At 39.9% G+C, this 26,675-nt stretch overlaps 2 protein-coding genes across 3 annotated transcripts in view; one reads left to right on the top strand and one right to left on the bottom strand.

Moving 5' to 3' along the window:
* Window positions 1-836: 836 nt before the first annotated feature.
* Window positions 837-26,675, bottom strand: part of FBXW5 (F-box and WD repeat domain containing 5) — a 62,336-nt gene continuing 36,497 nt past the window's right edge. Inside the window, exons 1-9 of one of the 2 annotated variants that reach the window (XM_072431433.1) lie at window positions 17,395-17,524; window positions 15,930-16,146; window positions 13,310-13,467; window positions 13,052-13,226; window positions 12,718-12,866; window positions 11,644-12,091; window positions 6,160-6,307; window positions 2,991-3,203; window positions 837-1,582 (exon numbers count right to left, since the gene is read on the bottom strand). In XM_072431433.1, coding sequence (XP_072287534.1) covers window positions 1,357-1,582; window positions 2,991-3,203; window positions 6,160-6,307; window positions 11,644-12,091; window positions 12,718-12,866; window positions 13,052-13,226; window positions 13,310-13,467; window positions 15,930-16,119 — 1,707 coding nt within the window. In that variant the 5' untranslated portion in view covers window positions 16,120-16,146; window positions 17,395-17,524 and the 3' untranslated portion in view covers window positions 837-1,356. Of the gene's footprint in view, window positions 1,583-2,990; window positions 3,204-6,159; window positions 6,308-11,643; window positions 12,092-12,717; window positions 12,867-13,051; window positions 13,227-13,309; window positions 13,468-15,929; window positions 16,147-17,394; window positions 17,525-26,675 lie in introns of those variants that run through there. The other variant, XM_072431432.1, reaches the window with a different exon arrangement.
* C8G (complement C8 gamma chain) overlaps window positions 24,964-26,675 on the top strand; it is a 34,451-nt gene continuing 32,739 nt past the window's right edge. The window contains exon 1 of the mRNA XM_072431434.1: window positions 24,964-25,185. Coding sequence (XP_072287535.1) covers window positions 25,054-25,185 — 132 coding nt within the window. The 5' untranslated portion in view covers window positions 24,964-25,053. The remainder of the gene's footprint in view (window positions 25,186-26,675) is intronic.

Genomic DNA, 26,675 nt, shown 5'->3' with positions numbered 1-26,675 from the left:
CAAATAAAAATGACCTTATTGTAAATATACCTCAATACCTGGAACTTGGCTTTTCATTTGACTGCTGGCACAAAAAGAGAAGTGGTGTATATAATAAATACACAGAGAAAAACAGCTTTCCTAATAACACACCTGGTCACCAGACCATTTATTTCAACCAAAAATCTATAAATAACGGTATATGTGTACAGAACATTCTTCAAGCATAATGTTTACCTGGAATTCCTCCTTTGTATGGATGCCATTTGACTGCTGCTGGGTGTTGCCATCTAGGCTGGGACACATTCTACTATTCCCCTGCCAGCTCCGTATTCATTTATGAAAAGGAAAATATTGCAAGTAAGCATATAAAATGCTTTTTTATTCAATTTTTAGTTGGTGACAGGGTCTCTTATGAGTGAGAGATTTGTGAAAATATTAGGCACTTCACGTTATAAAAGCACAAGACTTCTACCCTACCAGATTCTTGATACAGTTTCCCTTCAGAATCTCTTCAGATACTACATTTTATCAAAAAAACAGCTATGATGATAGACTCATATGATTTGGTGATCATTTTAAAAGGATTTCAAATCATTTTTGCATCAGCTTCCTTCCTATTGTGTCACCAGGACAGGAAGTGAACATTTACCTATTAGAAACACAGCCATGAAAACCTGACAGTAATCCCGCCCTTCTACGTGTTAGTCTATACTAAAAGAAAAAAAATATATATACAAGATATTATATAGATATACAAGATATAATATATTTTATATTTTGTTTTATAATATTGTTTCTTTTGAAATCAGGAGATTTTCTTAAATATAAATAAAAAACAGTAAAGCTTTACAAAATTCCTTGTATTTACCTTTATTGTATTTAACTCTAAGGATAGCAATCATATTCATAATTTTGTAACTTAAAGGGACTAAAGCTATTCAAGAATAGATTGGGAATAGGAAACAATCATTAATCAATGTAAACAAATTCACGACAGAAATTAGGAAGACACAAAATATTATGGAAATAAATATACATAAATACTGATCTGGGTAATTTCAGGAACCAGCAGCCATTGTACTCAAAGAGGCACAACTGCATAGTCTACAGATATGAACAGAGGAATTTTCCTGATCTTTAATATACCTGACGCCCGGACTGACTTGCTCCTAAGTATTGCCATCATTCATCCAAATGTAAGCAGGAAGTGAAGGACACGCAAGGTAATCCAGAGGTCCTGAAATTGACATCATGCCTCTAAATGACATTCCATCTGCACCTCCAGTTAGATCTTGCCCATTGCAATCTATAACATGGCAGAGAGAGCTGAATGCAGGAGAAACCACATTTAAACAAAAAGCTACAGACAAATTCTCAACTCTTGTAGGATGGCTGCCAGGAGACCAATGGGTCCATTAAGTGGCGCAGGGAACGAGGTGAACGCCACACTTTAATAGTAAAGTCATCGCTGGCACTGAGCAGTAATTCCTGATCTGCCGGACTGAAAGCCACGGAGTTTACTACATCCTCATGAGTCAGCTTGGCCAGGCAAACATTGTAATAGCGGTCCCAGATGTAGCCATATCGATCCTCCGCTCCGCTGGACCAAGACATAAAAATATGTAATTAGCAGCCATTACAGATTGAGATTTAGTTTACCTGCATGGGAGGTGTTGTGACTATCTGCCTTTAATATTTCCTGAATCACTGACCTACAATGGGTATACACAGCTTGGGGGGCTGGATAACTCATGCACATTTGCACGCTTGTTTATGGTGTGTGACTGAAACCAAAGATTACAGATTGACAAGTAACTGCCAGGTCCATTCCATATTTATAACTGAGCTGTTTCCACCCTCCTGTCTTAGTTCTTCCGAATCTTGTTGAGCAATCTCCACTGACCCTTTGCCTACACGATAGCAGTTTGCCAGGACATTAGGTATGGCGAATTGTGTTTGTCACTTCTGTTATTGTGCTGGGAGTAGTGGCAGAAGAGTTGAAAACTCTCACTGCCGATACCTACTTGCCCACAGCACCATGGCCTTCATGGCCATCAGCAAGTCAAAAATGGGCTGTAGCAAGATTTCCCAACTCCTCCCACTGATTGCAGCACCCCCTCCCCCCGCCTGAACCTTCCTCTATTCCTGGATGTGTGAAGTGCTGAAAAATGAAATACCAAGATTCAGGCACAGATTCTGGTGCCTGAGCAGTACAGCCCAATTCACTTGTATAGGCTGTTACTTACAAGGTAGAAGAGAATAGATGGAGCCTTACGGAGCCAAGGCTATACTAAGCAGACATGGGCAGCAGAGCTGTGGGGGATATAAACAATCAGTGGTTTTGGAGCCTGGATCTCCATAAATACCAAATTGTGGAGGGTGAGGGGTTTGATTTAGATCATTTTAGTTTAGGGGTGATTAAGTATACTTTTCCTTTAAAGGAGAACATCTCAGATTCACATAATGCAAAAATATTAGTGCTATGGACCATGTAATTACCAGGTAATTACCTTCCCTGCCCACACACCCCCTGGAGCATGCCTTCCATTCCCAAAAATCTACACCAAGGGCTCTTGAGAGTTGTTTTGACTGCAGGGCCTCCTAATTGGACCAGAAGTGATGTTGGGCTTACTGCAAATCCTTGAGCAGCAGTCTGATGTTTAGGAACCTTGTAATGACCACAAGTGTTCAAACTGCATGAAAACCATCTTTATAAACTGATTGGGAGGTGACTCCATTACAGAAGAAAGAAGGTCTGCAATAGCTGCCTACATATTTCATTTGATACTCCACAATCATCATTTGCATCATTAATAAAACTAGATTTGCATACAACTCTGCAAACATCCCTGGTCTTTGGAAGGGTACACTAGATACAAAGAATTATACACAAAAATGTCTGCATTTACAGCATAACATCTCATATATCAGTTACCACTGACATTCAGACTGTTCAGGGACCAAATGGTAGAATGATGCAAGTTAATCCTCTATCATCCCACTCTCACCTGGCCACAAAGTCATTGCTGACATCAAGAAAGATGAAAAAGCACTCATTATTTGGTGTGTAGGCACGATGGGCTCGAAGAGGCTCCCTCACTTCCCTCAAAGTCCTTAGGTCGAAAACTCGTATATCAATTTCCTCTGCAATCGGTGGAGGATCCATGGGGTCCGATATCATACAGTCACGAGGCCAGGATCGGCTATTGACATAGAGATACCTAACAAAAAGGAGTGATAAGAGTTGCTAGCTGAAGTCAACGGCATCAAACTTCTACTAGAGAGATTCTAAACAGTCACTTCACATCAGTAACTGGAACAAATACATTTTGTTATTTGAAAGCCCCATAAATTCTTGTATAGGGGAACCCAAACCATTGAGAAATGGGCACAGCAACCGGTCCATTTTATGTTTCCTACATGTAACGGAAACACATACAGCAGGTGTCAGTGAAAAAAAATATTCTGTGTACAAGAAGAATACACAGGCTGCATATAAACGACCCCTACACCCAAATAACAAACATCCTAGCTTACAGTACACTTTTGCACATACTGTCATACCCTTCTCTCTCCTTTTCTGTACAAACCAATTGTTATCATACCCTGCTCTCTCCTCTTCTGCAAATGCCATCATACTGTCCTCCCCTGCTTATACCATCATACCTTCCTCTCTTGCATATGCTATCATACTCTCCTCTCTCCTGTCCTGCATATACCAACATATCTCCTCTCCTGCATTTACCATCATACCCTCCTCTCTCCTCTCCTGCATATACTATCATAATCTTCTCTCTCCTCTCCTGCATATACCATCATACCCTCCTCTCCTACATTTGCCGTCATACCCACCTCTCTTGCATATACCATCATAATCTTCTCTCCCCTCTCCTGCATATACCATCAGACCCTCTGTCTCCTCTCTTGCATTATACCATCATACCCTCCTCTCTTCTCCCTTGCATATACCATCATACCCTCCTCTCTTCTCTCTTGCATATACCCTCTCCAGCATATGACAATATATTATATATATTACATATGACATTAATCTTCTCTCTCCTGTTCTGCATTTGCCATCATACCCTCCTCTCTACTCCTGCATATACGGTCATAACCTTCTCTCTCCTCTTCTGCATATTTCATCATAACCTACTCTCTGCTCTTCTGCATTTGCCATCATACCATTCTCTCTCCTCTCCTATATATACCATCATACCCTCCTCTCCTGCTTATGATATCATACCTTTATCCCTTCTCTCTTGCATATACCATCATACTCTCCTCTCCTACATATGCCCTCATACCATCCTCTCTTGCATATACCATCAAATTCTTCTTTCTCCTCTTCTGCAATTGCCATCATACCCTCCTCTCTCCTCTCCTGCATATACCATCATACCCTGCCCTCTCCTCTCCTGCATATACCATCATACCCTGCTCTCTCCTCTCCTGCATATACCATCATACCCTGCTCTCTCCTCTCCTGCATATACCATCATAATATACCATCATACCCTGCTCTCTCCTCTCCTGCATATACCATCATACCCTGCTCTCTCCTCTCCTGCATATACCATCATACCCTTCTCTCTCCTTTTTTGCATATACCATCAAACCCTCCTCTCATACATATGCTATCATACCCTCCTCTCCTACTATCACACCGTCCTCCCTCCTCACCTTCATATACCATCATACCCTTCTCTCTCCTTTTTTGCATATACCATCAAACCCTTATGTCTCCTCTCGTACATATGCCATCATACCCACCTCTCTTGCATATACCATCATAATCTTCTCTCTCATGTTCTGCATATGCCATCATACCCTCCTGTCTCCTCTCCTGCATATACCATCATAACCTTCTGTCTCCTCTCTTGCATATACTGTCATACCTTCCTCTCTCTACTCCTGCATATACTGTCATACCCTCCTCCCCTGCTTATACCATCATACCCTTCTCTCTCCTCTCCTGCATATACCATCATACCCTTCTATCTCCTCTCTTGCATGTACCATCATATCCTCCTCTCCTACATATGCCATCATACCCACCCCTCTTGCATATACCATCATAATCTTCTCTCTCCTGTACTGCATATGCCATCATACCCTCCTGTCTCCTCTCTTGCATATACCATCATAACCTTCTCTCTCCTCTCTTGCATATACGATCATATCCCCCTCTCTCTACTCCTGCATATACAATCATACCCTCCTCCCTTGCTTATGCTATCATAACCCTCCTCTCCTGCTATCATACCATCCTCTCTCCTCTCCTGCATATACCATCATAACCTTCTGTCTCCTCTCTTGCATATACCATCATACCCTCCTCTCTCCTCTCCTGCATATACCATCATATCCTCCTCTCTCCTCTCCTGCATATACCATCATATCCTCCTCTCTAGTATTCTGCATATGCCATCATAATCTCCTGTTTCCTCTCCTGCATATACCATCATACTCTTTTTTCCCCTACTCCTGCATTTACCATCATACCCTTCACTCTCCTCTCTTGCTTATATCATCATACTCTTCTCTCTCCTCTCCTGCATATGCTATTATACCCTCCTCTCCTGCATATGCTATCATACCCTCTTCTCCTGCATATATCATACCCGCCTCCTGCTATCATACCCTATTCTCACCTCTTCTGCATATACCATCCTACCTTACTCTCCTATACATACCATCATAACCTCCTCTCCTCTATATCATCACACCCTCCTCTCCTATACATACCATCATACCCTCTTCTCTCTTCTTCAGCAGAAACTGACTGCCATCATAACCTCCATTCTTCTTTTCTGCACATATTGTCATACTGCTCTCATCTCCTGCACGTCCTGCCATTTCCTGTGCTCTCCTCTCATGTACATATTGTGCAACCCTCTGCTCTCCTTTACAAACTCTTCCAAACTTCTCTCATGATTATATCTTACTCTCCACGCCTTCCCACATTGCCTGCCATCATAACTTCCCCACTCTCTTACTAGTAACTTGAATAACGTCCATATTCCTCTCTTATGCATCTTACCCTCTAAAACAGTTATATATATTTATTTTTTATTAATTTCGGTTATGTCAATTCTAGAATAGGCACACTTTTGGTAGTAAAATATACAATTCACCTACAATTGTTAAACATCTTGACACTTATCAGGTACATACCTGTTGTCAGGTGACAGAGCCATGCCAATAATGTGTCCTTGAATGTTGATTACATGGTCAAGTGAATCAAAGAATTCATTAGGGCCACGATCGTCACCAAGCACATTCCCTTCTGTAGTCATATGATGAGGAAGAATTTGCATAATCCCTACAGAAACACAAATACAACAATAAATATACTGGCAGGTGTCTTGGGTGTAATTATAAACTGGATCAAACTATTTTTGATGATCTTTAGTCAAATAGTAGGGTGGGGTGGTATTCATGTACTGTATTCAGACAAGGAGCACGGCAGTTAATATAAAGTGCCCATCCCTATTGCCCTAAACTCAACCTTACTGGTCTTGGTGGTGCTGTCACATGAAAGAGCTTGCTTTTAGCCATGTGTATGATAAGATTTTCAAAAAGTGGAAATTAGCACATCCGTTTTAGTACCCACACTCAGCTTAGGGTGTCCACTATGCAGCATCCAAGTTTTTTTTTTTTTGTATAACACTGTACAGGTTTTCTTTAAGGATGAACTATACTCAAAAACCAGTCTTTCATTTAATAATCTTTTCTCACTTACTTGCACTAAAATGTCAGTCTTCCCTGGTGGCACTGGCTGGGTCAGCTTGTATCCATGAAAAATATAAGGATTTGTGAAGAATTTAGAAGTGGACAGCTAGTGACTGGCAAGTTTGTTTTCTTCCTCTCCTGACCTTCTTCTCCTCCCCCTCTCTCCCTCCCTGCACACAGAGATCACAAACTGAGAAGAAGCAGGAAGCAGCTGCAGATGGAGCAGTTGCACTTGAGTGATATGGTCAGGGGTCAGACACTAGTGGAGGGTGGACTGGGGATTGTTGGGGGGGAGGGTTTTGGATAATTGTATGGAGCTTCCCATGGGACAAACAAACATTGGATTGTGCAGTACTAGTGGTATTGAAAAACAAAAGGATTTGGCAAACAATGATGGTAAAAGCAGCAATGGGTTAAAGAGCCTTGTCACCAATGCTAGAAGTCTGGCAAACAAAATAGGGGAGTTGGAAGCCTTATTGAGCGAGGAGGATTATGATTTAGTTGGCATTGCTGAATCCTGGTTTTGTTCTTCGTATGGCTGGGCTGTCAATATTCTTGGGTATACTCTCTTTCGTAAAGACAGAGTCAAAAGAAAGGGTGGTGGTGTCTGTCTATGTGAGAAGTGATCTAAAAGTGAATGTGAAAGAAGAAATTGCGGATGGAACAAGCGATGAGGTTGAGGCATTATGGGTGGAGTTGAATGTGGGGTTGAAATAACACACAATTAATTATTGGAGTCTGCTATAGGCCCCCTCAGTGCAAAGGAAGAAATAGAAAATCAACTTCTAACACAGATAGAAAAAGCAGTGTTTTAATCATGGGAGAAAAAGAAGTATTTTAATCATGGGAGATTTCAACTACCCTGACATTGACTGGGGTAATGGCACTACAGGAATAGCAAAAGAGGAAATTTGAAATGTTTCAAGTCTGTTCTACAAAAGCACAATGAAAAAAATATTCCAATGGGTAATAAGTTTAAGAGGCTAAAATAAAAAATGTGGCTCACAGCTGATGTTAAAAAAGCCATAAGGAACAAGAAAAGGGCATTCCAAAAATTAAAAATGAAGGATCACCGTCACCGTATGAAAACTATAAAGAATATAACAAAAGATGTACAAAGGAGATAAAATGTGCAAAACTTCAAAATGAAAGACAGATTGCATTTTTTAAATATGTTAACCTCCCTAGCGGTTCATTTCTTTCCGGTTTTATGTCTAAAAGCAGTACATTGTTTTTCAGGAAAATTTATTTTACAGTATAATATAATAGTATGAGTATATTAAAGTTTGAAACACAAAATCATGTAAAAAATAATGAATTAAATAAAACATTTATATATTTTTTTTTAATTTTTAAAAAATAAATAAATATTATACCCATACTATTATATTATACTGTAAAATAAATGTTCATGAAATACAATGTACTGCTTTTACACATATAACTCCAATGTATTGCATTCAATAGTTACTTTGGATTTTGAATTTTTGACCCGCCCCACCAGCAACGTACATACGCACTGACGTCACCGGGAACTTCCCCGGTGACTCCTCGTGTGCAGAAGACGATGAAGGAAGAAGGAAAAAGACAGGGATAGCAGTGATGGACAACGCTATCTTTCCCATAGGTTTACCTACCCCGAGTGTGACTCAGGGTTACCGCTTTCAGCAACTTTTTTCTACTTTTTTATTTTAAAGCCAGTATTTCTAATTTTTAGAGACTCTTTAGTCACTCGCAAGGTACCGATGGACTGTTATTATAAGTGATAGTCAGCATGGCTTCAAGAAAGACAGAATTTGTCAAACAAATTTTGTCATACAAAATTATAGTGTACTTGGACTTTGCTAAAGCATTTGACACTGTGCCCCACAGACAGTTAATATGCAAGTTAGGGTCAAAAGGTTTAGAAAAATAGGGAACTGGCTTAAAGATCACATCCAGAGAGTTGTAATTAATGATTCATACTCTGAATGGTCTAAGGTTATTAGTGGTGTACCCCAGGGTTCAGTGTTGGGACCTTTACTGTTTAACATCTTTATAAATGATATAGAGTTTGGGATTAAAAGTACCATTTCTGTGTTTGCAGATGACACTAAACTATGTAATGGAATGATGTCCATACAGGATGTCTATAATCTACAAGCAGACCTGGATGTACTGTTTGATTGGGCAGCCAAGTGGCAAATGACATTATAAATAGATAAATGTAAAATTATGCACTTGGGAGCTAACAACATGCATGCTTCCTACTGTCTAGGGGGATACATTTGGGGGAGTCAGAAATGGAAAAGGATCTGGGGGTTCTGGTAGATCATAGACTTAATAACAGCATGCAATGCCAAGCTGCAAAATCTAAAGCTAGTAAAGTACTTTCTTGTAGTAAAAGAGGAATAGACTGCAGAGATGGAGACATAATCCTGCCCCTGTACAAAGCATTGGCCAGACCACATCTGGAATATGCAGTCCAGTTTTGGGCACCAGTTCACAAAAAGAACATTGTGGAATTGGAGTGAGTGCAGAGAAGGACAACTAAATTAATAAAAGGAATGGAGGAGCTCAGCTATGAGGAGAGATTAGCTGAACTGAATATATTCTCCCTTGAGAAGAGACCTTTAAGGGGGGATATGATCACCCTGTATAAATATATAAATGGTCCATAAAAATAATTCTCTTCCCCAATTTTCACTTTGAGATCATTACAAAGAACAAAAGGGCACTCTTTGCATCTGGAGGAAAAGAAGTTTAAGCTCCGAATAAGTAAGGGATTCTTCACTGTAAGGTCTGTGAAAATGTGGAATCGGCTCCTTCAGGAAGTAGTTTCAGCAACTACTATAGATTACTTTAGGAAAAAGCTGGATGATTTTCTATAAGCACAGAATTTGCCTGGGTAGTAAGGCTTTAAAGTAATAAAAACAGTGACTGTTGATCCAGGGAACATCTGATTGCCTCATGGAATTAGGAAGGAACTTTTTTCCCTTGTTGAAGCAAATTGTACCAGGGTTTTTTTTTGCTTTCCTCTGGACCAACTATATCTTTTAGGGTTTTATATCTGGGATATGTTTATTTCCCTAGTGGTTGAACTTGATGGGCTTTTTTCTTTTTTCAACCTAACCTATTATGTAACTATGTAACTATGATAAGAGTCCCAGACGAGGAAAGAAAAAAAAAATCTAGATAATTAGAGCAGTGGGAGTGGATTGGAAACACTCCCACCAAGGATGGCATTTCCCAGATTGCAGTTCACCGCCTATGCCAGAGGTAGGCAAACTTTTGTAGCCACTAGGCTATTTCAAGGGTGGACAAGAGCACACTAGGCCGGACTCTCTCTCGATTCCCGACCTGATGGCTTCGCCCTCAACCAGGAACGTTGAAGGGAAATCACGCTCCTTCGTATGCATTGTGGAGACAGATTTACCTTCAGGGGGTGTTCTCAATTTACCCTGGCGGCAGAAAGGTTAACACTGGCCACGGTAAATAGGGGAGCCACAGCAAGAGGAGGCTCAAGAGCAGCATGAGGCTCTGGAGCTCTAGCCTAACACCCCCTGGCCGATTCGTCCTGGGATTGGGCCGGATCAGACAGGGGGCGTTAGGCCGGAACAAACTACCGGCTAGGCCATGTCTGGCCTAAAGACCGGAGTTTGCTGACCCCTGGCCTAGGTGATGGAGAGACCTGGGGGTGTGGCTAGAACTCATTTTTAATGTTTAAAGGTGAAAGCAAGCTGAAAAAAAAAGTATTCAGATGATTATAAGAGTATAGGTAAGCTTTAAGCATTGCTTACAAAATTATACTCCTATTATCCTGCTACAGAAAAAAAGGCTGTGGTGCCATCAAGTGACAGGTATGCATCTAGTAGGCAAAGCATAAAATTGAGAATTTATTGCTAAAATAAAATGTTTAAAAAAATGACCTGTTCAGAAGATTACAGATACTCAACTAATTGTTTTACTGATTTAGTGTTCTCCCGAGCCTCTTTTAGGCTGTGTTTAGGTGGTTACTGAAAAGTTAGGTCACAATACAGGGCCCACCACCTGTTTACAGCTTCATCCTACCCAGTTTAATCTGCAAAGAATATTGTGATCTGAGCTGTATTGAAAATAACCGAACACAAAGACTTTTCAGAAACCAGCAGTGTTTAGAGCATTGCCTTTCTGAGTCACTTCACAGAGGTTGTTTGAGCTGGCCTTTGCTTGTGAAATGCTGGTCACCTTATGTAGTCCTCCAGAGACCTCTTTTTGGTCTCTGTAACAAGTTTACTTTTAGGTTGTTACTTTTGTTTATTATCTCAGATTTGGGGAAAGTACTACAGCCACAATGCCAGAACAACAGCCAGGTAACTAGCATGTCCTAGGAATGGTAGCTCTTTATAGTTCTCTTATGGCAGATTTAATTTAAAGCAAAGTGTTTACACTTTAAAGTTGGGAAGGCGATTCCACCATGTTCTGTTTTGCTAGGGTCACCTGCAAGCTTTCAATAAACCCGAGGTCAGTCAACAAAGCCACTTCTGTTAGTTAGCCTGAATAGTATTTTGCTTTTTATATATAGTGCCTTAGTGGTACTATATGGTGGTGCCTAAATATGTAAGGGATGTGACTGGCAAAAAACAATTGATGTAACTTTAGTTGGGCAGTTCATACAGTGATAAAGACACTGCCAGGCATGTGTTCAGGCAGACCAAAGCAGGTGAGCACAGAAGCTGGTCAGTATTTGAATATAGGAAGTGCTCCAATAATCATGAATTATTAGAACTTTATTGTGTCTCACAGAAGAATAAATCCCATTGTCAAAACCTAATCAGGTAAACATGAAAAAGACCAGATAGAGAAAGTTTTCCACTGGTACTATAAAGGCAGTCATGAACTGTTTTAGGAGTCAGCTTCTCTGTAATCGTGAAATAGCAGATGTGCTAATAATGAGAGATGAAATACCTATTTGATGAGGTGAGTAGGTGAGACAGCCTGTGGTGAAGAGAAGGTACTTCTTGTTCCCTTTAGGGTTTTGGGGACTGCTGGGTTGTCTCGTCCGGTACTTTGCATACAACTGAGCAACTTTGGTCTCTAATTGATCCTGGGTCAGAGGAGGTGGAATTGACTGCTGATTTTCGGCGTCGATGTCAACAAATATCTGCAGGGCTGCTGCAATCTGAGCGTCTTTTCCAACATCATCCCTTTCACTCCCATCTCCCTCACCATTCTCCTGTTCTTCCTTCTCCATTTCCTCCACTTGCTGTGGTCCGGTAGAGTCTTGTTCTGTTTCTGCAGCCTCCTCCAGGATATCTGGAGAATCTGCCACCATTACCATACGGATAGAACTGGCATTTAGGTTCTGTAATTTGAAGAGTCTCTTTACTACGTTGAGGTTTTCCGATTCAACATCCTGAAATGTGTATACAAAGCGCAATTAAAATGAGGCTAAATAAAATGAATAATCTGATGCTTCAGAATCTATTATATTGGTAAGAGAAACAAAAAGAGGTGAAAAACTTTCTTTTAAATTTAATTTAAAAAAAATCTTTACTTCCTCTATTGAGCTCCACTGCAGCTAATATTTGCTTTTCTGAATAAGGTTGGATACATTTTATTGCTGTATTATTAAATGAGTGCTATTAGCTTTATTTTCCTTTCCCTAATTTTAGGATTACCAGTCAGAATCTAGCACCTTGATACAACATTTTTCCTCTAAAATGTTACACAAAATGGAAAAAAAAGTTTTTTTGCTTTGGAGACAAGCTGACATTTTCTGATTAAAATTTGTATCCCAAAAAGGCTGCCAGCTCCCATATCGGAGAACCACATCCCAAAGTTTATCAATTTAGAGCAACATATATACACTGGAACTATTCACTCATAAATATTTTTTAAATAAAGTTACTTTTGCACTATTATGCACCTTTTAAATCCCAGGATTATTTGTTGGTGTAAATTTTCTGACAAAAACTAGAAAGTGAATGAAGATTTGGTTAGTTGGTCCCCGCCATATAAAGGTTTGTGTCTGTCACCTACCTGGAAGGCCTTGTTCAGCCAAAGGACAGAGCAGGATGTGATACGGCCCATGCGGTGAAGATTCCCAGAGACAAGGTGGGTGTTATTAAGCCAGCAGCCAAATACATCGTATGGCTTATTTCTTACCCGAGACAAAAGGTTAAACCCATCTACAATAAAAAAGAAAATTAGATGAGGAAGAAAAAATAAAAAAAAGAAAGAAAGGAGAAAAGGGAAAATAAATAAATAAAGAGACAGAAAAGAAAGATTGGAAACAGCAATGTATACTGATTTTTGCCAACTATTCACAGAAAACATTTTTATCCGCGCGTTAGTTTGGATCTCACCATCTTACCAATACTGAAGACTGCAATTTCCCCAGCAGATGAGGTATGGGGTCCCACAAAAACACCTGAAACCAGAAGGAGTGTACCATCATAATTAAACTGTGAATACTGTGTGTAGCTCCAGTGATGGGGTCTCATGTCAGCACTGTGCAGGAGATTGAAAGGGTGTTTGGTGTTCCATATCTGCAAATGGGACAAAAGGCAAATGAAAAAGGTTCATTATATCTTGTACAATTATAAGAACACACAACATGTCCTTCCCTCACCTTGAGTGTACAGTCCTTAGAACAAGAGGCACACAAGTCACCAGCACGCGAGAAGCTTATGTGTAAGACCTGGTCTGTGTGTTCTTGGAGTCTATCGACCTCCACACTTGGAACCGTGTCATGGAGGCGCTGGAATTCTGCATACCAGGAGTCTGTACCTATGAAAGGTAGAAAAACATAACAGTTATATATAATAAACTAAACTGCATAACGTAACACCATAGCAACCTATTTCATTTGAGTTTTACAGGATATTAAAGTGCTTTGTAAATGCTGCTCAGTTCCAAAGAGCACATAGTGTGCTTTCTATCATCTAACATGTATTTGAGGTTTCTATCTTAAAAAGAAGAAACACAATGATCCTTGGTCTTTTTATAATGATCTGTACTGGAAGTGTTTGGTGCAGCCAGTAAGTCAGTAATATCTAAAGCTAGCAAAGTACTTTCTTGTATTAAAAGAGGAATAGACTGCAGAGATGGAGACATTATCCTGCCCCTGTACAAAGCATTGTTTAGACCACATCTGGAATATGCAGTCCAGTTCTGGGCACCAGTTCACAAAAAGGACATTGTGGAATTGGAGAGAGTGCAGAGAACGGCAACTAAACTAATATAAGGAATGGAGGAGCTCAGCTATGAGGAGAGTATAGCTGAATTTAATGTATTCTGCCTTGAGAAGAGACGTTTAAGGGGGGATATGATCACCTGTATGAATATTTAAACAGTCCATATAGAAAACTCTCTTCCCAATTATTCACGTTGAGATCATTACAAAGAATAGGAGGGCACTCTTGCGTCTGGAGGAAAAGAAGTTTAAGCTCCGGATAAGGAAGGGATTCTTCATTGTAAGGGCTGTGAAAATGTGGAATCGGATGGAAGTAGTTTCAGCAACTAATATGCAATGCTTTAAGAAAAAGCTAGATGCTTTTCTAAAAGAACAAAATATAACTGGGTATAAAGGATTTAAAGTAAAAATAACAGTGACTGCTGATCCAGTGAACATTTGATTGCCTCATGGAATCAAGAAGGAATTTTTTTTCCCTGTTGAAGCAAATTGTACCAGAGTTTTTTTGCCTTCCTCTGGACCAACTATGTTTTATAGGGACATCTGGGATATGTTTATTTCCCTAGTGGTTGAACTTGATGTCTTTTTTCAAACTAACCTACTATGTAACTATGCCACTGCAAGTAACATTTGTTTAATATTGACTGATAAATTTATCATAAATTTTTGAATAGCAGAATTCTAGGAATCTGGAACCTGTATGTGTTACATGTCTGCATTTCAGATTATACCGTTCATACTCAAATATCATTGATCTCAAATGATTGTTCTTTTTTTTTTTTAAATCAAAGACCGCACACATTTTGGGAGCATTCCTGGCTGAATTCATTTTGACTCAAGCACCCACCAGCCAATGGGAGACATCTGCCCTTCCTAGGTTCATACTGTGTAAGTGTACATTAATGTGGCATCACCGAATACAATAAGGAACACAACCAATTCTAGACACAACACTGCTTTCACACATGGAGAGAAACAAAACCTATGGTAGGCTGTCAGATAACATTCTCAACTGAGCTCACTTTATGAAAGCTAAATGCATAATATAGGACACAGAAACTGTTAATGACACCCTTAAAGCCCAGTAGGCAGATATAAGTCAGTCAGTGAGTCTGCAGACAGGAAGTGTGCATGCTACGATGCCCTTCTTTTTTTTAACTTTCAGACACAGAGTCAGATGGGAGAGTAAATTAAGCAAAAGTATTATATGGAAGATATTATTAAAACGCTATATGTATCATTGTACAGCTATTATTTTTTTTCTATACCAGATCGTCACAATCTCAGAGTCAGAAAAATCCTGACCTGTAACACAATGACAAAACCAGTGTTATTAGGTAGAGTGCTGGATGGATGCTATGTGGGACCTAGATGTCCCAGATACTACACCTCAGTTGTATCTGCACGGAACCTGTAGGTTTCCCTGTAGTTATTCAGAACTTTTCTTATGGGACTGGTTTTACTGGAGAATCTGCAACAGCAGGATGGAGCGGACTCCCTGCTCCAGGCCTATTTAGCACAACCTGTGCCAAGCAGCAGGTGTGGCTGTGGGTCAGTACATTGGTGTAAAAAATAAAATAATTTGTTTATGGTTGTTTCCGTTGCTGAACCCAACCCCTGCAAGGAAATATTGCTTTTCCGTTTCTGTTTTGATCAATTATTATTATTATTACTAATAATCCAATCATTCCTAAACAATGATAATGGACAAAAACCCCAAAAGTGAACTTGTTGCATAGAGTTACCTTCATAAGGTAGAATGACAGTAAGGCACTCACTGTCATAACCTCTTGCAAGTTCAAGTTATCTTAAGTCATTGCAGCTCCAACACCCTAAACGGTGATTGTCTGGAACTATCAAGTATCCTGGTTTCCCATAGACGTATATACTGGTATACACACTTGTATAGTTATTAATTGATATGTGGATGAATACAGAAGATCTTGTTCCAGACTTGCTTCACACACATTTACAAACTCTTTGTCTATGCTGATCCCTCCCTGAAGCACTTCATGCCAAGGATTCCTGTGTGTGTAAACACATCTATGGGCCTGACCTGGGTAGCGGTGGATGAGTTTCTGCACGTTGTAGTGTCTGTAGAAGAGTTCCTTCCATAGAAAGTCATCGCGGGACACTGCATACCAGCGTCGGCACACCAGCCCAGCGGAGAGCAGATCAGCTGGCTTCAAGCTCAGAAATATCTGGTAGAGGATGCTGTCAGGGAGGAAGGGACAAACAGCCTCCATTGTATCATTCTGTCTTTCCAGTTGGGTCTAAAATATAAAAAAAAAATTGTGAAGTGAATTTGGAGTGATATTTGGAAATATACTGCGAGGCTTGGTTAATTCATGTTGTTCTTGTAGCTCAGGATTTGTGTTGTAATAAGGAAAAGTACAATACAGGTTCAAAAATCCGGCGAAAATTCGGGATTTTTGAAGGTTAGATAAATGCTATATATAATAAAATGAAATAACGCTAAATGAAATGACACTTAAGGAAAAGCAAAATAAATTTTATTGTTCACCAACTAAATATAACTGTTTTACAAGATTTTAGTTCAACTAAACAAAATGCAAGACCTGACACTTGATTCTGGAGTACAGCGCCATCAAAATATAAACGGCGCCTCTAAAAAACAACTTGAAAATGCACTCTGAAATCCATGCCGGAAAACTGAAGGATCCGGATTATTAAAGGCTGGATTTTTGAATGTCAACTATATTTAGAATATTAAAAGATAACCTGTGCTGTGTTCATGCAGATAAGAAACACATGATTACTGTACCCTGCCCATATGGCTGTGTTGCTGGGGAGGGGGTTCCAGTATAGAGATGGTATAGCTTACCTTTCCTTCACTCCCTCCACCAGTGGGCAAAGATAATAATTGGTAGGTATGGTGGAGTGTTGGCCAATTACCTGAGACCAAAGCTATCACATAGGAAGAGTCCAGAGGGCTGTATATATACAGCTGGCCATACCCTGGTTTACATTCCCAATAAAATAGATGTTACATTTGATAAAAACCTAAAATCAAATAAAATTCCATGTTTGATTTATTGATAGATCATTGATCTCGAATGACTGTTCTTTTTTCAAATCAAAGACCGCACACACTTTGGGAGCATTCCTGGCTGAATTCATTTTAACTCAAACACCCAACAGCCAATGGGAGACAGACAGGAGTACTCCCAAGACCCCGCCTGCCAATGAGAGAGCTCCCCACCACTTGTTTTAACAAAGCAGCTTGTCCAATGGTATATTTATACCATTGGACAAGCTGCTTTGTTAAAACAATTGGCAGAGTGCTCCCATTGGATAGTGGTTGTTAGGGAGAACTCCTGGCTGACTCCTATTGACTGGTAGGTATTTGGGAGCATTGCTGCCTGAATGACCAGGTCAGTAGTTATGAACGATGACCTGATACGAGGAAAATTCCTCACAGTCAGATTACAGCCAATGAGGGGCGTGTCACTGGTAAACAAGTACGCATCATAAACACATTAATATTTTTGTTTATTTACCGTGTTCCCGGTAACTCTGAGTTATCCCGAACCAAGCCCTGCTGTCACCTCCACTATCAAGATCGTACTTCCTTTTCGCCTCCCACTCTCTATGACCGATGAAGGCGCTCCGCCCCAGATTTCCTCTATGGTTGCTGACGTCTATTTCTGGAGGGGCGGGGTAAGCAGCGCCTAATATAGACATAGAGGTGTACCGCAGGTAGGTGCGTTGTTGTCATTGACAGGGGGAGAGGTGATGGAACTGGAGTCATACTCTTGGTCATACCAGTGGTGCTAAAATTAAACTATTGGAAATACATTTTCAGCAGGTGAATCCTGACAAATGTGACTACATTAAGCGCTCATTACCCGGCAATTTCTGATACGCATCTCAGATAGCAGGGGCTATTGTGGATAGAATGTTAATAAACAATATAAGGTCATCAGATTTGGTGGCCCATGACTGTTTCGTTTTCTCAGTGAGATTGTCCCAGCCTTGTATAGATCGTCTTGGTTTTAAAATTCTTCCAGATTACCAGCAGGAATGTCCTAAAACAAAACATAATCTTTAAAGTAGGTTTGAAGCCTCATCCGATGACATTTGGTTTGTCAAAGCGCAATAAACCTGACATTGTGAACTGACAATTTTTAAAATGCTTTTTTTTATCCATTTTTGTGTTTCAGGCCTGAAACCTCCTCCAGATGCACATAGACTACAGCATTGGCTGCATTTAATTGCACTGATGGGTAACAATGGTGGAGAATTCCTGTAAAGAGGCAACATCAGGGACTAATGTGACAGAGTGACAATGATAGATGCCACCCCATACCAGGGAAGGACTGGACAATTACCCCCTATGGCAACTTCTCTAGTTAATATAATTTCAAAACATTTAAGATTTTATGAGATCATCACCATACAGTTTTCCAATTTTTTAAATCTGATCCGTACTTTTTTACCAGCAGATTTATAACTTGCAACTTGCTAACCCGAAACGCTACTACCCTGTTTCCCCGATTATAAGGCACTGTCTTATATTTTTTGAAATGCCAAAATATGCCCTAGGTCTCAGCAGCTTGCTTCCTGGTGCAGAATGCCGGCTTGTTATTTTCAGTTTCACTCTGCACTGCAGCCAGGAGCAGACATGTGCTGCAGCCAGGATCAAGGAGACACACACAGGATCAAATATCGGGGGATGTCTTATTCATGATCAAATGGGGGGTGGCTTATTTAATGGGGATGTCTTAAAATCGGGGAAACATGGTATAAACATTTTAATTGCTGAGAAAATGTAAGGACAGAACAGTAGGCTACTTGCGGCACAGAAAAACTTTTAGGTATTGTATGAAATTAAAAAATCACTTTTAATAAACATACAAGAATTATAAAAACCATAAAAAATGGGAGTAACAGAGGTAAATACACTATATCCTTTAACAAAGTTTTTACAAACGTGTACCAGAAATCAAAGGGACAGAGAAGTTGGGTCTCAACCCGACGCATATCGCCCATGTGGGCTTCCTCAGGGGATAATAGAGACCCTAAAATGATAGCTAGTTTAAGTACAGTTGTTTATGTTCAAGAAATATAAAGCATTTCCCTTTTATTTTATGCTGTTGCTACAGTTTTGCTATTGCTCTGTTATTGTTCTTAGATTAGTCTATATTGTTCTATAACTTGTTTATGCACTGTTTTTGAATGTTTTTTTTTTTAACACTATAAAAAGTGTAAGCTGAATCTCTGATTGCTCTAAGTAGAAATAGTGTCCTTGCTAACCTGAAACGCTACTGTAAATATTGTGATTTCTGAGACATCCCTGTCTGGAGTGGCAGTGTGTGACACTAAAGAAGCAGAAGCATAACTGCAGTTGTCAAAGGTAACGGTGCGTGCTTCCGTCTAAGCACGTGGTGGCAGTCTACCTGTGAAGGTGTGCTTGGCAAGGGTTAACAGAGTGGTTAACCTAGCCCCCTGACGGCCCCTCTTCAGACTGCTGGTGCGTGGACTATTGCAGAGCGCACCGAAAAGTCTATGCGCAGGAGTGCGGGCTCAGAGGGCGTTCGTCACATACTGGTGGCAGAGCAGTGGGATCTCAGTGTATATATGTCTTATAGGTGTTGTCCTGTGCTCAGATTGAGGTATTTTCGGTACCAGTAATATTTATCAGTGCGCTGGTAAATTTCTGAGGACGCACAATAGTCGGAGATAGCCTTGCGCATCTGCGGACATCCCTCGTCATTGTACCCATAATCACCCACCCCCACATCACATCTTCTAGCAGTTTCCTATGATCTGTTCCTACTTAGGGCATTATTGCAGGTCTAAGTGATTGACTCTGTACTGAAGGACTGTGACCCCAGGGGAAGCAGTTCTTGGAGGCCAGTGCATATGTTTTTTTTTTAGAGAACATATAGCAACAGTTCTCCCACTCCATTTTTGTTTTTCTATCCTATCTTTTTTTTGCAAACATGCCTGGTCCAGTGGATTACAAACAAATGAGAAAAGCTGACCTGTTAAACCTATGTGAGGTCAATGGCATCCCAACAACCCAGGGGCAGACTAAGGAGCAGCTAATCTGCGCCCTGGTGGAGCGAGAAAGGGCAGAGCAAGCCCTTGAGGTGAGGTCGCCTGATACGACCCCTCATGCATCAGAGATGGCCCCAGAAGAGGGACAGTCTTCCCCACTCGAGAATGTGGACAGACGTGGTGTCCAGGGTGATCGAGTGGACAATCGGATATCGTCCATGGAGGCTGATCTGCAGTTGTAATCTTACAGAGTAATCTGATTACAGAGTAATCTGCTTTTAAATACCACCCGGGGTCCTGGCCACACTGCTGCTCGCATCAGCAGTGAGATGCGAAGCACAATGTAGGACTTCTGCATTGTGCTTCACATCTAACTGCAGATGCGAGCAGCAATAGTAAATTCTATTGCTGCTTGCATCTCCCTGGAGATGCAGCGCAGCAGTGTCGGGGTGAGGCAGAGGGGACATCCCCACTCATATCACCAGGGAGGATGTGACATCTTCCGGGTGATGCGAGTGGTGATGTGTGGCCGGGCGGGAAATTTAAAAGCAGATTACAATGTAATCTGTTTTTAAATGGGTTTTACAGTAAAAAACACTATACAACATACAATAAAAATAAAAGTACATTTTTAATTTTTATAAAAATATTTTATTTTTATTTTATTATATTAAGATATTTTATTTTAAATGACATTGTTGTGTATTATTTCATTATTTTTTAAAATTATTATTTATAATTATGTATTATATTGTAATTTGTGATTATAATATAATAAATAAAATTATCATACCCAAGAGTCAATCCTAAGAATTACAGGCCCACAATAAAAACAAAAATTTCTATGCAAAAAAAATTGGATCATTGTTTGCATCAAAAAACTGACAGAATTAGAACACTAGTGGGGGGGGGGGGGTTAAAGATTGCACATGAAATTCCCCTTGCGGGTCACTTGGGTGATGCCAAGGCCCGGGTAAAGCAAAACTTTTTCTGGCAAGGAGGGAGATGTGCTCTTGGCCCCCTTGCACCCACTTCCAGTAATTGATGAGCCTTTTCGCAGGGTTGAAGTAGATATCTCTGGGGTTTCCCGGTGACGTCGGTGCATGTGTGGGTGCCGGCTGGAGGCGGGGCAGGAAATTTAAATACTTTGTATTGGATTCAATACAAAAAAGCTATATTGAGTCCAATACAAAGAAATCTATATATAAAATATATATAATTTTAATATATATATATTATATAAGCTACTGTATAGTTACATTACATTTTTTTTTAAATGTTTTATAAATTTTTTTTAAAGTTTACTATTAAATTTATTAAATGTTGGACATATTTCGGTGAGTTGTGCCTAAGAATTATAGCCTACAATCTAAAATAAATTTCCATGCAAAAAATGTAAGCTTTTTACATGGAAGTATGGAAAGAATTAGAACACTTGCCATTGGGGCAGCACAGTGGCTCAGGAGTTAGCACTCCGGCCTTCGCAGCGCTAGGTCCTAGGTTCATATTTTGTATTGGATTCAATACAAAGTCCTGTATCCAATCCAATACAAAATAATACAAAATATATTTATGTGGTTTTGTCTATAGGTATGTGAGGGAATGTTTTAAAATTTACACTAGGGAGGTGTTTTAGAAAAATATAGTACTATACAGTATACAGAATTATTGCATTTTCAGTATTTTTTATTTATTAATGCATTCTTGTTTAAGTTGATTTTTGTGTTTTTTATTTAAAATTATTATTAAAGTTAATTTTTTTTACATGATTGTGTGTTTCAAACTTTAATATATTCAGGATTTTTTCTAGACCCTTGTTTGGACATAATTCTGTAAGTTACAGGTCTACAGTTTAAAAAAAAACATTTCATGAAAATCAGTGTACTGCTTTTGGTACAGAAATCCAGACATCATTGAAAAGCCCAGGAGGTTAAAGAAGACTGTTTTGGAGGAAAAAAAACAGGTGTTGTTTGCCACCATGTTTTGGAGGGAAAAATCCAGACTTGTTTACCACCATGTTTTAGAGGGAAAAATCTAGACTTGTTTACCACCAAAAAGCAGACAGCCTGACATTTTAAATGTCTGGTTTTAGCTCTGTTATGTCTGGAAACGTGTTTTTGTCTGGAAAACCTGCTGTGTCATTGCCATTGGGTATCATTGAAGTTCTAATGTAAGTCTATACCAGACGGGAGCTGAAACAATGTATCTGTTTGTGCTGGGCCTCTCCACTCCACTCCACTCCACCTTCTAGAAGGTTCTAGTTTAGCAAAAATTGTATATAAGGAGAGCAGTCAGAGCCCCTAGTGTGCTGCAGTTAGGGAACAGTGCTTGGAGGAGGAGACTCTGCCAGACTACTGAGTGACCAGAAGAAGACACTGAGACGGGGATACGCTGCCATAGACCCTGGATCACCAGCCTTGGACCAAGGTACCCGCCTTCTGAAGAGAAAGAGGGACAGCTAGCTCAGGCCTTTCCTCAACATCAAACCCTTCTTCTGCCGGGGAGGAGACTGGAGAAGCCAGCCTAATGTCTCGCCTATATTGTTTTGTACCTGAATTCTTCTAGTAAAGGAGCACCCTGGTTTACTGCAGACCCTGAATCTCTGGACTTTCCCATTGGGGTGCACCACGCCTTACCATCGCTTCTGGAGAGCAGCAACACGTGGTGACACCTCAATGGTGTCCGGGGGACCCAGCGTAGCGTTGGGACACCCCAAACCAGCCACTGCACCAGAGACAAGAAAAGTTAAGAGCATAATGACCTGGCTTTCCCCCAAAACTAAAAACAGGTTATGTCATGTTTGGGAACTGCCGGTTAATACCAAAAGTTTGTACCACATTATAGCACCCTAGCCAAGCCCCTGACCGACCTAACCCAGAAGTAAAAGCCCAGAACTCTGGAATGGACCCCTGAGTGTGAGGAAGCTTTTAAAAGTTTGAAGTAAGCACTTGCCAGTTCTACTGTTCTTCAAGCCCCGGATTTTACCCGCCGGTTTTTAGTACAAACCAATTTTGTACCTTAGTAGGAAATTGCTTCCTAGGGAGGTGGCATTAGCCACCATTGAAAAAGCAAGCCTTGCAATTGTGTGGGCCCTACAGAAGCTGCAGCCATACTTGTATGGCCAAAGCTTCACAGTCATCACTGATCCCAACCCACTCAGTTGGCTAAACCGTACTGCAGGAGACAATGGGAAGTTGCTCTTTTGGAGCCTCATTTTTCAGCAGTATGACTTCACAATCCTACTCAAAAAAGGTATTACCCACGCTAAAACTGATGGCCTGTATCACCGGGCAGAGGCAGTGGAGGACAATTGCCCTCAGAGGGATCAAGTGATTCCTCCTATGCTCTCTCCTATTGGGGGAAAGTGTGATATTGTGGAAAATACTTATCCCTGATCTCCCCCTTAAAACATAAATTGTCTTCTTTTAAAATGTCTTTGTTGTAAATAGTCTCTCTAACAGACCAGGGTCATAAATTTCCCCTTATCAGATATTCCTTTATCTAACAAGCAACATCCTTCAAGACCCTATAGTTTACGACACTTATTGTAAAAGTTGGGGTTTTGTGTCTCCAGGTGTCATAAATCTCAGATAAAGCTGGTAGAGTTGCCCCTGATTGAACTCTGAGATGTATTCTGAATCCCATTTATTAATAATCCTTGTATTTCCAATATACCATTCTATATAAAATAGTAGTTGACTGATCTGAAGTTGGATCGTTATGGTGAGCATTTTGGCTTCAGGAAAGCCTGGAAACCATATGAACCATAAGTCCCAGACATGCCTAGTTTGGTCTCTGTGAACTCCTTTTTTTTGTGGTGATTAATAATCTGGGGGTTGGCAGTTCATAAAACCTGTACTTTTGAAAATTTTAATATTTAAAAAAATATTAAAATTGAATAATTAATATAATAATAATTAATATTAAGGGCATTTTGGAAGTGTCCATAATCCATGTGGGCACAGCATTTCAGACAGCTCCCACCCTGCTTTAATTGGATGGTCCTATTAGTCCCACCTCTGTGGTTGGCATAGAAAAAGCCATGTAAGTGTAGCAGAGATAGCGCTCACAGATTTCATCTTGTTGCTAAGGACAATGGCACTAACACATGCAGGGAGCACTGCAGGGAGCCCAGTGACTCTGGCTGATAACTTGGACTTTACACAGCAACCTGGACCAAGGTAAACCAACTCTACCTAAGTGTTATTTCACAGTTTTCCATATATTTATATATAATTCCCTATATTTTTCTATAATTTGTTTATGCACTGTTTTTGTATGTTTTTACTTATTAAACACTATAAAAAGTGTAAGCTGAATCTCTGAATGCTCTAGGTAGAAATAGTGTAACTTGCTTACCCGAAATGCTACTATAAACATTGTGATTTCTGAGACATACCTGTCTGGAGTGGCAGTGGGTGTCACTAAAGAAGCAGAGGCATAACTGCGGATGTCAAGGGTAACGGTGCGTGCTTCCATCTAAGCCCGTGGTGGCAGTCTACCTGTGAAGGTGTGTTTGGCAAGGGTTAGCAGAGTGGTTAACCTTGCCCCCTTGATGGCCCCTATTCAGCCTGCTGTTGCATAGACTGTTGCAAGGCGTGCTTGAAAGTTTATGCGCAGGGGTGCGGGCTGAGAGGGCATTTGTCGCACTGAGTTTTAAGATTGAAAACATTATACCAGGATACTGATAGGATTGTTATGTAAGAAACATTACAGAGCTTGCTTAGGAAAATGTATGCAATAATGCATGATGCCAAAAGTAGCTAAAAGATTTATAATACACTTTAGACATGTATGCTCAGCATTCTATAATATTTTTATTTATTCACTTCTAGTTCTATACTTTATTCTCAACCGTGTGTCACATTGCTCGATATATTTAGAATCCCTCTGACTTCCTGTGCCACTGGGCAGACAGAAAGCCCAATAGCTTGTTAAAAGATGACGCCATGAAACTTCAATGGACAAAAAAATCTAACGAAAACAGACTCATCATTTCCAGCAAACTCCACAGATAAAGATTACCCAACCACCAAGCAAACACAAGCAGTGTACACAAATGTCATTGTCTAAAGTCAATACAACCCCAACACAGCTCTCTGCTTGGATTGTTCCATCTAAACTGTTCGGAGTTGTTGTAGGGACACCTGACAGTCATGTCTCCCCCAAAGGTCGTCCTCCTTCTCCTGATCCTCAGTAACCCTTTGACATGGGGGAAGCAAGGAAAGAAGCCACCGCAAAGCCCCATTGAGAAGATACAAAGTGTGGCCAACTTTGACATCAACCAGGTAAGATTCCTGAACCTATTCCTGAATCTAGAAGCTGTAAAACAAAGGTAAGGGTGCAGCTATAATAAATCAAACTGGACTGTAAAAAACAATTATTGTAAAGTAAACTGGTGAATTGAGCCATATGTGTTCTTTTGAAAAAGATTTATGTAGTCCAGAATAGGACTGGGCAACGCTCAGAAACTAAGTTGCAAATGTACCTAAATCTTACACCCCGATTAAATATTATGCGAGGTACATACAATTTGAAGAGGTGTGCTGGTTTTTAGATTGTGATGAGTGAGCACACAAACTTCTAAATTTAATGTTTCCTGTGAAAGTAACCCCAAAATTAATATTTAAAGCTTATGTCCAGCCAAAACATTTTTTTTAGGTTGAGCTTTGGATGGAGCAAAACAGATGAGAATCTGCCATTTGTTCCTGTTTTCTGTTCTCTGTATGGAGGATTTTTCTATCTTCCTGTGCTTGTGAAAACACTGACACTGGGAAATTGTCCAACATGGTCATAAACAACCATAAAGAAAAACACTTGGTTTATGTATCCTATATCTTTAAGGTTTTTCTAACCTCCTGTCTTTTACCCACAAGTTCACTTTATTGATCCCATACTTAGCAGAGCATGCTCATCTTTCCTTCCCTTCAATGCTGCTCTGTTTGTAAAATTGGGAATAAATAGAAACCTAAAATTTTAGTGCATGGAGAAGCCTGTGACACTTTTTTATTCTGTTTTAATACACTTTTATTTATTTAATTTTTCAAACAACAACATAAACAGAATAATAGACAATGATCAAAAATAAAGAAAAAAATGATTGGGGGAGGGAAGAAGAATAAGTGTGAAGAACCCTTTGACATCCCAAGAGCTGTCTCAAAAAGTATTATTAATCTTACATCAGCCTAAGTACATAAAGAACTAGTTTAGCATTCGCAGCAACAATGCAAGTTGTGTTAAACAGAAAGGATGAGTCGTTTTGTACCTTATACTAACAAACAACAGACAGAACAATGGGAAGAGGGGGAAAGACAGTCAGGCTAGAGGAAAGCAAGGGAGGGTAGTGACAGGCTGCAGGGGTACCATTTACTGTCCATGGTAGAGCAGAGACAGTACATATCCCTGAGTAAACTCCAACTAGGACTAGGTACGTTTGTTCCAGATCGCTGGGTTGTAAAGGATGCACTGATGACTGCCATATTTTTGTCTTTATAGTTCAACTTTAAAGTGACCCTTTTAGAAGATCAATGAACCTAAAAGGGAATTACTTTAAGAAGAAAGCAGTTTTATACTTAACCTCCCTAGCGGTCTCATTCCGTCCAAATATCCATGCAAAAAGCGGTACTAATTCTTAGGCACAACTCACTGATATTTAATAAATTTATTACATTTAAATAATAAACTTTAAATAACAAAACACAAAAATCTGTTAAAAAAAGTTAAAAAAATATTTAAACATGTAATGTAACTGTATAGTAGCATATATAATATATATATT

Source organism: Pyxicephalus adspersus, chromosome Z, assembly GCF_032062135.1.
Source record: "Pyxicephalus adspersus chromosome Z, UCB_Pads_2.0, whole genome shotgun sequence".
Classification (NCBI taxonomy): Eukaryota; Metazoa; Chordata; class Amphibia; order Anura; family Pyxicephalidae; genus Pyxicephalus; species Pyxicephalus adspersus.
This window is presented reverse-complemented; position numbering and strand designations above follow the sequence as displayed.